Source organism: Carcharodon carcharias, chromosome 20, assembly GCF_017639515.1.
Source record: "Carcharodon carcharias isolate sCarCar2 chromosome 20, sCarCar2.pri, whole genome shotgun sequence".
Lineage (NCBI taxonomy): Eukaryota > Metazoa > Chordata > Chondrichthyes > Lamniformes > Lamnidae > Carcharodon > Carcharodon carcharias.
Window position 1 is genome coordinate 105,261,566 of NC_054486.1, and position 15,776 is coordinate 105,277,341.

The following is a 15,776-nucleotide window of genomic DNA, read 5'->3' on the forward strand; positions in this document are numbered from 1 at the left end:
AGTTTACGGAGGGTAGAATGTTGCGAGACCAGCCAGGAGTGGGTTGGAATTGTCCAGTCTTGAGGTAACGAATGCGTGAGTGAGGGTTCCAGCAGCCGATGAACTTGAGGCAGAGTCGAAGTCAGGCGATGATAAGGAGGTGGAAATGGGTGACCTTAGAGTGACGGTGCACATATAGTCAAATATCTTGTGTGACAGAGCTGTACTGGTTTCTTTTCTTTCCAATTCTCTCAGTCAAACTGGCATGAGAAAAGCCTGTCAGAACGGAGAGACCATAACTGTCAGAAAAATCTGAACAGGGATGGGGATTTTGAAGAGGAAACTGAGAGGTAGCCTGACAGAGGTCTTCAAGAAAGACTAGTTAATAGGATCGACATAGGGAAGATATTTTCACCTGTGATAGAGTCCACAAATATGGGCTGTAAATATAAAAGAGTGACTAATTCAATAAGAAATTCAGGAAACCTCTTCACCCAGAGATTCGTTAAAATGTTGGAACTCGCTACCACAATGAGTAGTCGAGGCTAATAGTATAGATGCATTTTGAAGGGAAGCTAGCTAAGTACATGAGGGAGAAATAGAAGGTTATGCTGATAGGGTGAGATGAATTAGAGTGGGAGGAGGCTCATGTGGAGCATGAACTGGGAGTTGAGACCAATGGCCTGTACCTATGCTGTAGCCTCGATGTATATAACAGCCTCAGGGGCTGTTAAAACTGTAAAACAGCAACAATAAGTGATCAGGTATAGACAGTGAGACTTGCTGGTTATTTGTCTATCAGCTGAGTGCTTGGGGACCCCAGCAGGAGGAACACAGTAGTTGCCGCTGCTCCCAGCCGACGTTCTCACTACTTTTGGGCAGGACCCCTGGCTGGTTACTTGCCCCCCCCCCCCCCCCAAAAAATCCTTGTTGTCAAACGACTGTCAGGCTGTTTCTCCCACCTACACCACCGCGAACCAGGGCTCCAGTCGCGCACCTTCCTGTAACTGTGAAGCTTGGCAATGCAGCAAGTCTTACCCTGACTTTCAGGTGGCATGTTAAACTGAGGCCCCTCGCTGCTGCTCTCTTGGTTTGATGTACAATATCCCCCAGCAACTACTTCAATGAAGAACAGCAGCCGAGTTCTCCCCTTGTGCCCTGGGCCACATTTGTTCCTCAAGAAACACCAGTAAAAAGCAGGTGATGTGATTATTATCGCATTGGCGTTTGTGGGAGCTTGCTGTGCACATTTTGGCTATGATGTTTCCCAACAGTGACGATACTTCACAATGCGTCCTTGGCCCGAAAGCGCTTCAGGAAGCCCTGAGTGAAAGGTGCTATAAAAATGCAAGTAAAAACATTTTCCTTCCTGGTTGTTGCTAGGATATGGCTGAGCCCTCTGTATCCACGGCTACCGGAAGGGAGTTCCGAATCAGCGGGTGAATCCATGACTAACTTCAAACGTGACTTGATTGATTACCTAACATCTTACCGATCGGCTGGACTTGGTGAATGGATCGCTCACGTAAAGCAGCATGATTTATCGGAAACCAGGTAATCGTCCGTTTTGTTCTGAATGTCGCGATCCAACTGAACTTTAACCCGCGAGGGATCAGAACGTGGAACTCGCTGCCGCAGAGAGTTAATTGAGGTGAATAGTGTAGATGTAACTTGGGCAGAAGCTGGATAAACTCGTGAGAAAGGAGTAGAAGGTTAAGCAAATAGGGTGAGATGAAGCGGAGAGGGAGGAGGCCCGAGTGGAGCTGAAATGCCAGCACAGAGCAGTTGGGCTGAATGGCCTCTTTCTGTGCTGTAGGCTCGTTGTAATATGGACCCCGTCAATGACTGTACGTCCTCGAAACACCCAGGCAGTAGGTTACAGCGCTGGACCCTTCTGACTATTAGGACAGTGTTTTTTCCTGAGAGTTAAGGCAATTGGGTGTAACAATGGATGCATGGTTGACAATTGCCAAATGTCACCAGTGGCTGCTTGAAATAAGATGGAGGCAAAAAATTAGGTTCTTTTTTGATTCTTTCAGGGGATGTGGGCTTCGCTGGCCGGGCCAGCATTTACTGTCCACCCCTAATTGCCCTTGAGAAGGTGGTGGTGAGCTGCCTTCTTGAACCGCTGCAGTCCCTGTGGTGTAGGTACACCCACAGTGCTGTTAGGCAGGGAGTTCCAGGATTTTGACCCAGCGACAGTGAAGGAACGGTGATATATTTCCAAGTCAGGATGGTGAGTGGCTTGGAGGGGAACTTCCAGGTGGTGGTGTTCCCATCTACCTGCTGCCCTTGTCCTTCTAGATGGTAGTGGTCGTGGGTTTAGGAGGTATTGCTTAAGGAGTCTTGGTGAGTTGCTGCAGTGCACCTTGTAGATGGTACACACTGCTGCTACTGTGCGTCAGTGTTGGAGGGAGTGAATGTTTGTGGGTGTGGTGCCAATCAAGTGGGCTGCTTTGTTCTGGATGGTGTCAAGCTTCTTGAGTGTTGTTGGAGCTGCACTCATCCAGGCAAGTGGAGAATATCCCATCACACTCCTGACTTGAGTCTTATAGATGGTGGACAGGCTTTGGGGAGTCAGTTGGGGAGACAAATACAAATAAAAAATTCCAAACGAGATTGCAAGTTGATCTTTGTTGAAATAGTTCATTAAAAAAAGTCTTCTTGTAGATCAGAGTCAGGAAGTGACAAGAGGATTTGGGAATGGGGACACTTTGCTTGGATTTACATGATTTGGTTGTTAATTGTATATTAATTGTGCTTAGTTATATGCATTCGGTGGGTATTAATTAGAGTTTCAGTTGAACACATATAAAGTGACAGTTAATGAGACTGTGCGAAGTTGAGTTAGGAGGTATATGCTTCTAACGCTTCACCCTGCAAACAAATGTAAGACTCTAGTACTATCCTTCACCAATTGGCTTTCCCGAATAGAATATTGGCAGTCAGGATTAAAACTTTCTGGAATCATTCCTGATGTGGAATCTGGAGCCCTGTGCCAGGAATCCTATCTTCCTTCTTCTGAGGATGAAGTGCACTGCAGAAGAGAGATGGATTTTGGATCATCCAGTCATAGGCTCACGGCTCATGCTGTAAATTTTATCATTGAATCCAATCTGTCACTTTTCAGCATCAGCACTGAGGGAGTGTTGCACTGTCACCGTGCCATCTTTTGGATAAGACGTTAAACTGAGGCTCTGTCTGCCCTCCCAGGCGGATGGAAAATATTCTATGGCAAAACACTGAGGAGGAAGAGGAGGAGGGGGGGTGGGGGGGTGGGTTGGGGGTGGTGGGGGTGGGGGGGGGGGGGGGGGGGGGGGGTGGGGGTAGAGTTTTCCCTGATGTCTTGGGCCAACATTCATTCTTTGGCCAACATCTAAAGCCAGTTCAACAGCATCTCATTTGCTGTTGTGGGATCTTGCTGTGCACGAATTGGCTGCTGTGTTTGCTGACACAGCGGGGTCAGCACTTTTAAGAGAACTGAAAGGGATATTTGCATGAGTGTTTTTTTACACATTTTTTTTTTAATGTTCCCACAGTCACAGGATTGGTCACATTTTTTTTTTAATGTTCCCACAGTCACAGACAATTTGATATGTTTCATACAGATGCAGTGAGATCAGATTGTCGTAGGTATGACAGAGGGTCTGGCTTGGCTCTTTAGTGGAGAGTACAGCCTGTGTCTTATTGATCCTTCACAATGTCACAATGTTTCTTGCAAGTTATATATCCCTTTTAACATCATCATCTCTCCTGTTCTCATACGTAAAAAAAACAAAATGCATTTGCGTAGGTGTTTGTAATCAACAATGAATATGTCTGTCTGAGATTCCTGTAAGCTAGCATGACAAAAGCATTTGAGTAGCCTAGTATAATTTTAAAGTTAGTACTATCTTTTGCACCTCGACAAAGATATATCGGCCGTGGGGCGGGTACTGTGCAACTCACCCAGGAATGATAAGAGCTTTGAGGACAGGTGAGGAGACTAAGCTTGTATTCCATTCAATATAGAAAACTGAGGGTAGTTAGAGTTAAGATACAGATCAGGCATCAGCTAACAGGGTCAAAGAAGCTGAATGGCCTTCTCCTGATCTAATGTTCCTAAAATGCTCCTAAAATGTTGAAGCCAGGTGACTATTGCTTGGGTTGAAGAAAAATATGATGATTATGTAGACAATTGAGTTCACAGACTCCTCCCCCGTCCCTGTCCTGCACTACCTCAGCACTGGGTGCTTGTGTCTCAGGGGATTCAGTGGCTCTGGCATGAATTCTCATCATCACTGTTCATTTTTGTGGCTCTGTTTATTTGGGTTTCCGCTTTGCGTTATTTTATGGTAAGTGTGTTTTCCTGGTATTTGCTATAAAGCAGAGAACGCCTACAGTGTACTGCAGAACCAAAGTGAAAGGAGTGTCGATGTCTTATTAATCACATTTTTAAGGTTTAATGGCGATCAGGTTATTAAACAGGTGATGGGTATTTGTACACTGGTGACCTGACTGTCTGCCCCTCTTCTACTGCTATGTTGGCAGGCCGGGTGTGCTTGGAGAGGGAGTGTGTGGTGTTCACCGGCATGCTGAAAGCCTCCTGTGACCAGTGGGCACCCCGGGGGCTGGGGTGCATTGAAGACCCCCACAACAACATTTTGATTTAGTTTATTAAGTTTCCTTTCAGATTTTTGCCTTTTGTTACAGTGCCCCCTTAAGAGCCTGGTCCCTTAAATTGATTAATTTAATTTGTTGATTCACCACCTTTCAGTTCATTAGATATACTCAAAAGATTATAAGTGGGGATAGCTGGGACACTGGGTGTTGGGGTAATGTTGACTGTGAGCTAAGCCAATAAACTCTCTCCAGCAAAGAAAGCAGCTGTGTCTTAGTTTTAACTTCACCAACTAACTTGGATCCAGTTATCAAGCACTTGTTTCTGTCAGAGACTACCACCCCCAGAAACCTTCAGTTGGTTCCTATACAGGACTTTACACATCCCTGGGGCATCCCAAAGTCCAGTGAAGTACTTTTGTAAGTGTATCCATTGTTTGAATGTTAGAAACATGGCAGCCAGTTTGCGCACAGCTAACTCCCGCAAATAACAATGTGATAATGGCCAGATAATCTGTTTTTAGCGAGGTTGACATTAGTGTTATGCTAATTGTATTGTTAAGGTTAAAGATAAACAGGTGGAGGCTATTGATTGATTAAGTATATTGAGCTCATATAAAAAGGGACTGCCAGGACACTGAGTTCATAAACAGGGGGTTGACATTGGTAATGTTGCATCCTGTAAATAAACAAATAAACTATCAAGAAAATAATTTGCATCTAGTTTCTTTCTTCACCGTTTGGCTTGGGATCCAATTATCAGTTTATTGAGGGAATAAGTGTTGGCCTGTACATGGGGGCTAATTCCCTTGCTGTCTGAGGTGCCATCTTTTGAATGAAATATAAAACTCAAGCCTTGTCTGTCCTGTCAGGTGCAGGTGAAAGACCCTGTGGCACTGTTTTGGATAAGAGCAGGGGGGTTCTCCTCAATGTCCTGGCCAATATTTATCCCTCAACCAACATCACCGAAGCAGATAATCTAGCCATTACCGCATTGCTGTTTGTGGGATCTTGCTTTGCGTTCCCCTACAGTGCAACAATGACTATGCTTCAGGAAGTATTTCATTGGCCATAAAGCTTTTGGGATGCCCTGAGGTATAGGAAAGGTGCCACATAAATGCAAGTCCTTTATCTTTCCATTGATGTTAGGTTAAAAACATTTCATATTTAATTACTTTTTTTAAATCATTCTCTCGGCAGAGTTTATCTCATTGGCTCCACTCCCGGCCGTCACCAAGGAAACGAAAAGCAAAAATGGGGTCACTTGAAACTTGGAAGGGTATGTAAATCTGACTTTGCCTTCATGCAAATTAAAGGGAACTATCCCTAGTAGAAAATATCTTTGTTAATTAGTATAATGATGCATATTAAAACCTTGAGCATCTGTGAGATCAATAGAATTAAAGGTGGCAGAGGTTTGCCATGACGTTTTAAACAAGTAATTATATTTCATAATTAATTACTACACTGTTGAATCTTAAATGTTTATAACATGGGCACAAACACGTCAGCCCAGTGCTAACATAACACTTAGAGTCCATTAATGCAACTTTCCAGATAAGTGCTGTTCCACTGTTTGACAGCAGCAAGAAATGTTCTGTTGCTCTCTATGGTTCAAAGCCCTGGAACTCTCTCCCTATCAGCTCTCTCTGTTTCTCTCTCTTTCTCTTCCTCTGTCTCTGTCTCTCTCTTTCTGTCTCTCTCTTTCTCTGTCTCTGTTTGTCTGTCTGTGTGTCTCTCTCTCTCTCTCTCTCTCTCGGTCGGCCTCCCTCCCTCTCTGCCTCCCCCCCTCCCTCTCGGCCTCCCCCCCTCCCTCTCGGCCTCCCCCCCTCCCTCTCGGCCTCCCCCCCTCCCTCTCGGCCTCCCCCCCTCCCTCTCGGCCTCCCCACCTCCCTCTCGGCCTCCCCCCCTCCCTCTCGGCCTCCCCCCCTCTTGGCCTCCCTCCCTCTCGGCCTCGCTCATTCTCTCTCTCTCTCGCTCGTTCTCTCTCTCTCTCTCGCTCGTTCTCTCTCTCTCTCTCTCGCTCGTTCTCTCTCTCTCTCTCTCGCTCGTTCTCTCTCTCTCTCTCTCGCTCGTTCTCTCTCTCTCTCTCGCTCGTTCTCTCTCTCGCTCGTTCTCTCTCTCTCTCGCTCGTTCTCTCTCTCTCGCTCGTTCTCTCTCTCTCTCTCGCTCGTTCTCTCTCTCTCTCTCGCTCGTTCTCTCTCTCTCTCTCGCTCGTTCTCTCTCTCTCTCTCGCTCGTTCTCTCTCTCTCTCTCGCTCGTTCTCTCTCTCTCTCTCGCTCGTTCTCTCTCTCTCTCTCGCTCGTTCTCTCTCTCTCTCTCGCTCGTTCTCTCTCTCTCTCTCGCTCGTTCTCTCTCTCTCTCGCTCGTTCTCTCTCTCTCTCTCTCGCTCGTTCTCTCTCTCTCTCGCTCGTTCTCTCTCTCTCTCTCGCTCGTTCTCTCTCTCTCGCTCGTTCTCTCTCTCTCTCTCGCTCGTTCTCTCTCTCTCGCTCGTTCTCTCTCTCTCTCTCGCTCGTTCTCTCTCTCTCTCGCTCGTTCTCTCTCTCTCTCTCGCTCGTTCTCTCTCTCTCGCTCGTTTTCTCTCTCTCTCTCTCGCTCGTTTTCTCTCTCTCTCTCTCTCGCTCGTTCTCTCTCTTGCTCGTTCTCTCTCTCGCTCGTTCTCTCTCTCGCTCTTTCTCTCTCTCTCTCGCTCGTTCTCTCTCTCCCTCGCTCGTTCTCTCTCTCTCTCTCGCTCGTTCTCTCTCTCTCTCTCGCTCGTTCTCTCTCTCTCTCTCGCTCGTTCTCTCTCTCTCCCTCGCTCGTTCTCTCTCTCTCCCTCGCTCGTTCTCTCTCTCTCCCTCGCTCGTTCTCTCTCTCTCCCTCGCTCGTTCTCTCTCTCTCCCTCGCTCGTTCTCTCTCTCTCTCTCGCTCGTTCTCTCTCTCTCGCTCGTTTTCTCTCTCTCTCTCTCGCTCGTTTTCTCTCTCTCTCTCTCGCTCGTTCTCTCTCTTGCTCGTTCTCTCTCTCGCTCGTTCTCTCTCTCGCTCTTTCTCTCTCTCTCTCGCTCGTTCTCTCTCTTTCTCTCGCTCGTTCTCTCTCTCTCTCTCTCGCTCGTTCTCTCTCTCTCTCTCGCTCGTTCTCTCTCTCTCTCTCGCTCGTTCTCTCTCTCTCTCTCGCTCGTTCTCTCTCTCTCTCTCGCTCGTTCTCTCTCTCGGTCTCGCTGTCTCTCGGTCTCGCTGTCTCTCGGTCTCGCTGTCTCTCGGTCTCGCTGTCTCTCGGTCTCGCTGTCTCTCGGTCTCGCTGTCTCTCGGTCTCGCTGTCTCTCGGTCTCGCTGTCTCTCGGTCTCGCTGTCTCTCGGTCTCGCTGTCTCTCGGTCTCGCTGTCTCTCTGTCTCGCTGTCTCTCGGTCTCGCTGTCTCTCGGTCTCGCTGTCTCTCGGTCTCGCTGTCTCTCGGTCTCGCTGTCTCTCGGTCTCGCTGTCTCTCGGTCTCGCTGTCTCTCGGTCTCTCGGTCTCGCTGTCTCTCGGTCTCGCTGTCTCTCGGTCTCGCTCTCTCTCGGTCTCGCTCTCTCTCGGTCTCGCTCTCTCTCGGTCTCGCTCTCTCTCGGTCTCGCTCTCTCTCGGTCTCGCTCTCTCTCGGTCTCGCTCTCTCTCGGTCTCGCTCTCTCTCGGTCTCGCTCTCTCTCGGTCTCGCTCTCTCTCGGTCTCGCTCTCTCTCGGTCTCGCTCTCTCTCGGTCTCGCTCTCTCTCGGTCTCGCTCTCTCTCGGTCTCGCTCTCTCTCGGTCTCGCTCTCTCTCGGTCTCACCCACTCTCTCTCGGTCTCACCCACTCTCTCTCGGTCTCACCCACTCTCTCTCGGTCTCACCCACTCTCTCTCGGTCTCACCCTCTCTGTCACTCTTGCTTTTATCTCGCACGCCCCCTCTTTCCGTCTCGCTCGTGCTCTCTCTCTCTCTCTTTCTCTTCCAGTACCGTGCCCTAAGAGGGTGTTGATGACCATGGACGACCATGATATGTTACTCTTACTCTAGAGGCGTGGATCATCTTCATTAGTGCTACATTCATCCAGTTTGCGAGGCTCTTTGGAACAATTTAGTCCTTCATCAAAAGGATTGCATCAGTTCAAGAAGGCAACCCACCACCATCTTCTCAAGGACAAATGGGGATGGGTAATAAGTGCTAGCCTTGCCAGCCAATCCCACGTACCGTGAATGAGTTACCTTTTAGAAGTATCCTTTTGAGGGCAGACTTAGTTTTCCTTGCCTCTCACATCTCCCACCCTCTCCCTCCAATCTCTGGCTGATCATATTTACCTTCCAGCATTCCTCAATTTCCAAACTGAATCATAGCTTGACTTGTGGAGAATAAGGATTTTGGGCAATGCAGAATGAGATTACTCGACCCATCAATCTCACTCCATTCAGAGCTTGTGAAAAGTTGGACTTTCCTCTTTTGCCACCTGACGAGTTTCTGTTTTACAGAGTGCCAAAGGCACCTTTAAACTCGCCGTTTATCCAATTCCCTTTTGGAAAGTTACTATTGGGGATGTGCGTTCCAGATAAAAACTCGCTGTCCAATTTTTTATTTTCCCCTCCTCATCTGGTTCCTTTGTCAAACCTTAAATATGTACCCTCTGGGGAACAACCCTTCTGTCATTTTAAAGAGTTTCTCCCTATCTTTCTTTTTAATCTGAAAAGGAAGAATGTGTAGGGTCACGGGAGATTGACGCTAAGTGATTAGCTGGTTTGAGGAGCTGGTGCAGGCACAATGGGCTCCTTCTGCGCTGTGACACTTCCATGATTCTGTTCCATCAAGAGTTTTGATGGTTTTGAGGGCCTCGGTTAAATCTCCCCTTTACCTTCTCCGCTGTCAGGAGAGTGACCCCAGCTTCTCCAGTCTCTCTGTATAACTGAAGACTCTCATCCTGGGTACCATTCTAGCAAATCTCCTATTGTACCTTCTCCAAGGCCTTGACATCCATTGGGCTGCGTTGATGGATGAGCTCCAAGGAGCTGGAAGAGCTGCCTTCATCCAGACCCATTTTGCTGCCCTGTTTGCACTCTTGCTCCCAGGTTTAAATTATAAGGAGTGATCGCGCAAGCTGGCTGTGTGTTCCCTGGAATTTAGAAGATGAAGAGGTGCTTTGTTCAAAGTTTTTGAGATGTTAAGGGAAACTACTGGGCTAGATAAAGGGAAACTAGTTCCATGGTCTGGGAAGCCTAGGACTAGGCAACATTGTCTACAAAGAACCAGGGTTTCCAGGAGTAAAATTAGGGGACACTTCAACACACAGAGGGGGCTAGAAGTTTGGGACTCTCTTCCACAAATGGCACTTGTCGCTGGATTTTAAACCGGAGATTGATGGATTAGTCGCTTATACCTAAGGTGTTGATCCAGTTTTGTTTTCCCTCCCCCAATAGATCTTGAGTGACCGCGCGTCACCTGTGGCGAATCAGGAATCGTGGCCTCTTATTGGCCAGTTTTCCAGCATCGGCTCTCTAGGAGCTGACGAAACAAAATGGCTGTGCTCGGAATTTAAGGAGAGCCTTGCGGCACTTGGCAAAAGCCAGAGGTCCCTGAGCAGCCAGCAGGTGCCTCTTCATTTGGTGAGTATACCCATAGAATCATACAGCACCAGGAGGCCATTACACCCATCGAACCTGTGCTGGCTCTAGAGTTATTTGATTAATCCCAATCCCGCGTAAATCTGTTTCCTTCAAGTGTTTATCCAATTCCCATTTGAAAGCTACTATTAAGTCTGCCTTCACCACCCTTTCAGGCCATGTGGCCCAGATCATCACAGCTCAGTGCATAAGAAAATGTTTCTTCATGTCACCTCTGCTTCTTCTGCCAAATTAATCTCTCTGGTTATGAACTTTTCTGACAATGGAAACAGTTTCTCCTTACTTTACTCTTTCAAAACTCTCCTTAACCTTCTCTGCTCTAAGGAGAACAATCCCAAAAACTTCCAGTCTCTCCATTAACTGGTACCTTTCTGGTAAATCTCTGCTGCACAACCTCCAAGGCCTTGAGATCCTTCCTTAAAGTGTGGGGCTCAGAATTGTACATCAGTTCAGGCCTGACCAGAATTTTATAAAGGTTTAGCATAACCTCTTTGCTTTTATACTCTTGTCCTCTATTTAAAAAATCAAAAACCCCCATATGTCTTTTTTTAATCAAAGTTCTCAGCTTGTTCAGCCATCTTCAAAAATTTATGCACATACCAGTTAGGCCACTGTGAGCAGTTCTGGCCGTCACACTATAGGAAGGATGTGATTGCACTGGAGAGGGTGCAGAGGAGATTCACCAGGATGTTACCTGGGCCGGAACGTTTCAGCTATGAAGAGAGACTGGATAGGCTGGGGTTGTTTTCCTTAGAGCAGAGAGACGCTGAGGGGGGACCTGACAGAGGTATTCAAAATTATGAGGGGCATAGATAGGGATGATAGAAATAAACTTTTCCCCTTAGCGGAGGTGTCAGTAACCAGGACGCATAGATTTAAGGTAAGGGGCAGGAGGTTTAGAGGGGATTTGAGGAAAAGTTTTTTTTCATCCAGAGGGTGGTTGGAATCTGGAACACACTGCCTGAGGGGGGTGGTAGAGGCAGGAATCTCACAACATTTAAGAAGCATTTAGATGAGCACTTGAAACACCATAGCATACAGGGCTATGGGCCAAGTGCTGGAAAATGGGATTAGAATAGGTAGGTGCTTGATGGCCAGTACGGACACAATGGGCCGAAGGGCCTGTTTTTGTGCTGTATAACTCTGTGACTCTATACTCCTTATAAACAAGTACAATAACATGGACCCTGTTTTGTAAAAGAAGCTGAATTGTTTCTTGTTATATTGGCTACAGTTGCAGGCTGAATCAGACCATTTGGAATCTTACTTTTTATCTGTGAGCTTCTGACCCCATATCCTCTCCACCCACCAATATTAACTACCTCCAACCTCTGTAGCATCGCCATTCTCCATCTCTAGCTGGAGTTTAGAAGAATGAGAGATGATCCTGTTGAAACATATAAAATTGTTTGAAGGTTTGACAAGGTAGATGCCCAAAGTCCCCCCCCCCACCACCAACCACCTGGCGAGTCTAGAACTAGAGGATCACAATCTCAGGTTAAGAGGTCGGCCATTTCGGACTGAGATATGGAGGGAGCTCTTCACCCAGGATTGTGAAGCTTTGGAATTCTCTACTCCAGAGGGCTGAGGATATTCAGTTAATGATATTCGGAGATTGATCGATTATTGCGCACTAAGGGAATCAAGGGATAAGTGGAGTTGGTGCAGAAGATCAGCCACAACCTTACTGAATGGCAGAGCAGGCTCAAGGGGCTGAATGGTCTACTCCTACTTGTGCTTCCTATGTTCAGATAAACCCTTCAGCCGTGCTGTTGTTACTTCCAGACTTGACTCATGTTTGACCTCTGATTTTCCACCCTCCATAAACTTGAGTTCATCCAAAACTCCACTGCCTGTCCCTTAACTTGCACCAGGTCCAATGATTCGTCACTTATTGGTCAATGTTGGCTCCCGGCCTATTGTCCAGTTGTGTTTAGAGTTTAAGGAGAGCCTTGTAACTGTCAGCCAAGGCCATGATCCACGAGCAGGCCGCAGGTGTCTCACTGTTTGGTGTTTGGCTACATTTGTGGAGGTTTCATTCTGTTTACAGTAATAAAAGTATGATTTAACTATGTTTATAAGAATCTTATCAGTGGTGAGTCTGAATGTGGCAATGCCACTGAATGGACCATTCAGCAGTGTTAATGTAACAGATAGACCCTTGCAGCAGGACTGAGAGGTAAAGGCCCTCTTAAATTGCTGCTATCAAGCACATATATAGAACCTTTCCCTGACCATCGTCTCCCATTCTACCATTGGCCAGCAGGTCATTATTAACGGTTGTGTTTAAATTTAACTAAAGCACATAAAATGAAACAGGTAAATCTAATTTTTTATCAATCATCACCTCTTTGAATAGGTTTATCCGACTGTTGAGAACGTCAGAACAAGTTTAGAAGGATACCCGGGTAGGTTTCTAAATTCTCCTGGGGGTGGGGGGGTGTGTGTATGTGTGTGTGTGCGTGCGTATTTGCTTAATATCTCCCTATGTGGCATGGTGTCAAATTATGTTTGCAAATCATTCTGTGAAGTGCCTTGGAGCATTTTTACTGCACTAGAAGTGCTAAATAAATGCCAATTCTTGTTATTGACCAGAGCAATAATATATCGGTTGAATTGTAAATGTAGTTATTTTTGTATGTAGAAGTGCTGCCAGGGCTTAAAAAATATCTTAAAGATATTTCAAGGCAAATTGTAAAACAATATCCCCTAATTCTTTGACCCCCATGAAAGAGCATCACTTCTAATAGACTCTCTTTCCTTCATTAGCTGGAGGCTCACTACCATACGCCATTGTTACAGCGCAGAAACAACCTTGGCTGTCCTCATTCTTCTGGTAAGTTACAATCAACCTTATCCAAAATTTAACCTTGTGGGTTATGGCACTGGCAGAACTGTTGGGCATCTGTGACCCATGAGCATCTTACTTTAAGTTATTGATGCTACTGTGTCAGCCAATGAAGTGGAGGCCAGGGAGGGATTTGCAATAGGACTTGCAGCAAACAGTCTACTTCACAGCAAACAAAGTCTGTTTAAATAAAAAATGGAATCTATTTGAACCGTACACTACAGCAAACAGCCTACAGAGTCTATTTAAATAGCAGCCTTCAGAGTCTGTTTAAACAGCACACCATGGAATCTTTTACATCCACCTGAAAGGGCAGACAGGGCATTGTTTTAATGTTTCAATGGCATCTCCAACAGTGTTGCGCTGAGAATACTGACCTAAGTTTTGTGCTCAAGTCTCTGGAGTGGGATGCAAACCATGACCTTCTGTCTCAGAAGTAAGAATGCTACCCACTGGTGCCATGGCTGACAGAAGCACAGTGTGTTTGTGAGGACCACAGACAGCATGTGACGACAGCAAAACTAACTGTGGCGAATGTTACAAACCTCGTGGATAACTTTTAAAAAGAGATTTAACTTCCAATTACGAGCTGAAAGAATGACATAAGAAGACTTAATGATTTAAAACTTTTACTGTAACAAATTACTAAAAACACTGTTGACTGAAAACTATTTTCATTTTGTAGGCAACTTGTACATTAAACTACAGAGAGAAACGTTCCCCTTTTATGCATATCACACATTGCACTCCTGACAGAATTGCAGTCGTTATGGTAAGCAGTCCAGAGTTACTCGTGGCCTCCATCAGGTTTCCATATCCTCGTTCCGTCGAGTAATAACTTCAAGTTACTGTCTCCAGGTGCTTTCCACAGTTTTTGGAGAGTTTCTTAAATCCACCAGCAGCAGTAAAGTCTGTTCCGATGATTCTCCTTCCAAATACCAAGAATCCTTAGAAGGCTGCAGGATGCGTCTCTTCAGCTAGAGACCATCTCCCTCCTGCACCTGGATGTGGTAGCTCGCAAAGCCAAGCAGCTGCTTCTCTTTGGTGACCACATAGAACTGCTGTCTGTCTGTGACATTCATTGATTGTAGGGAAGCCTGTAACCTGATCTCAAAAATGGCTCCCTCTGCCCTCTCCTCCATCGCAACATGAAACACATTAATCTTGCATCCAGGTAGAAATGCTAACTAGCTATCCTTGATCTCAACTCCCTTTAATCCAGAAGTAAATGGACAGTTTACAGCACAACTGTTTATAACCTAATACCTACAAACCTTTCTGGGACTTTGGGAGATGCAACCCAGTACCTACAACACCCTTCTGGGACTTTGGAAGCCTCAGAGTCTACTCAAAATAAACTCAGCGACTGCTGCCACTGTCTCCAAGTATAAATACCTTGCACCATCTCCTCAGTGAAACAATATAAGCCTTCCTTTGATCTCTAACAATCACACTATCCAGACTTAGTGTCAGGCAGGCTTCGGCACAGGTCACATGACCTCTTCATTTACCCTAAATTTAAGGATATAGTCCCAAAATTTAATAATCTTATAGACTTCATAATTGTAGTACAAGGTAGCAAGGCACCAGGCATGGAGTGCAAGTAATGATGGGTCAAATTTTCTGAAACAACAGCTGATGTGTGTGACTAAACCCAACCAAAAAATCAGCTAATCAGCAGCCCTCAATCACCAATGGGCCCTCAATCATTGTGTTACCATGAAATTGGTTGCTTCTTGGTTGTCATGGAAACTCGGCCTTCCAGTGGATACATTTCCCGCTTTTATCTTTGAGAATTGAAGGGCTTTCTGTGATATTAGCAACATGCATTCTGCGTCTCTTCCCAACATTTAACATAACTGCTTTTGAATAATTAATCCTTCTAAGTAAATCCACCTAACATTTCCAAAGCATTCTGACAAATAAACACAGTGTGCGACAGAAATGACGAATCACCCATAACTTCAGACTGGATCAGCAATGACTGTATTGACTGGTGGAGCGGGCTCGAGCTGGATTGGGTGGAGGGGGGGGTGGGGGCGAATTCACTGCTCCTACTCCTGTCTCTTATGTTCTTATAGTCTTACATTCCAAATTTACCAGAAACTTTACCAATACGAAATCAGAAAACAAGACATGCACCTTGTTATTGTCAAAACCAAACTTTCAATTTCCTGAACTCATGCTCCACAGCGATATTTTATCTCTACCTGTTAGCCTTTTTCGATTCCTTCACCCCACCCCACCCCACCCCCACTTGGGCTATCTGTAACTTGCTTGTCCTTCTTTCTACCCTTAATTATCACCTTCAGCACCTCTTTGTCCTTTTGTCTATGACATCTTTTGGCTATCTCCACCTATCACTGGCCCTCCGTCCAGCTCTACCTGTCCCATCACCACCACACACACTCCCCCCCCCCCCCCACTTAAACCAGCTTATATTTCACCTCTCTTCTATTTTTACTTAGTTCTGTTGAAGGGTCATTCGGACTCGAAACGTTAACTGTGCTCCTCTCCGCAGATGCTGCCAGACCTGCTGAGTTTTTCCGGGTATTTTTTGATTTTGTCATGCTCCACAGCTCCTGGAATCATACAGCAATGAAGGAGGCCGTTCAGACCATGGTACCTGTGCCAGCTCTTTGATAGTTATCCAGTTAACTCCATTCCCTCGCTCTTTCTGCTTTGCCCTGCAAAATGTTCCTTTTCGGGTATATATCCAGTCCCCTTTTGAAAATCACTTTTGAACCTGC

At 46.2% G+C, this 15,776-nt stretch overlaps 1 protein-coding gene across 6 annotated transcripts in view; it reads left to right on the forward strand.

The window, feature by feature from the left end:
* tdp1 (tyrosyl-DNA phosphodiesterase 1) overlaps positions 1-15,776 on the forward strand; it is a 127,604-nt gene that overhangs the window by 40,256 nt on the left and 71,572 nt on the right. For all 6 annotated transcript variants that reach the window (XM_041213849.1, XM_041213850.1, XM_041213845.1 and 3 more), the window contains exons 8-12: positions 1,363-1,533; positions 5,779-5,857; positions 9,975-10,160; positions 12,538-12,586; positions 12,948-13,014. In XM_041213849.1, coding sequence (XP_041069783.1) covers positions 1,363-1,533; positions 5,779-5,857; positions 9,975-10,160; positions 12,538-12,586; positions 12,948-13,014 — 552 coding nt within the window. The remainder of the gene's footprint in view (positions 1-1,362; positions 1,534-5,778; positions 5,858-9,974; positions 10,161-12,537; positions 12,587-12,947; positions 13,015-15,776) is intronic.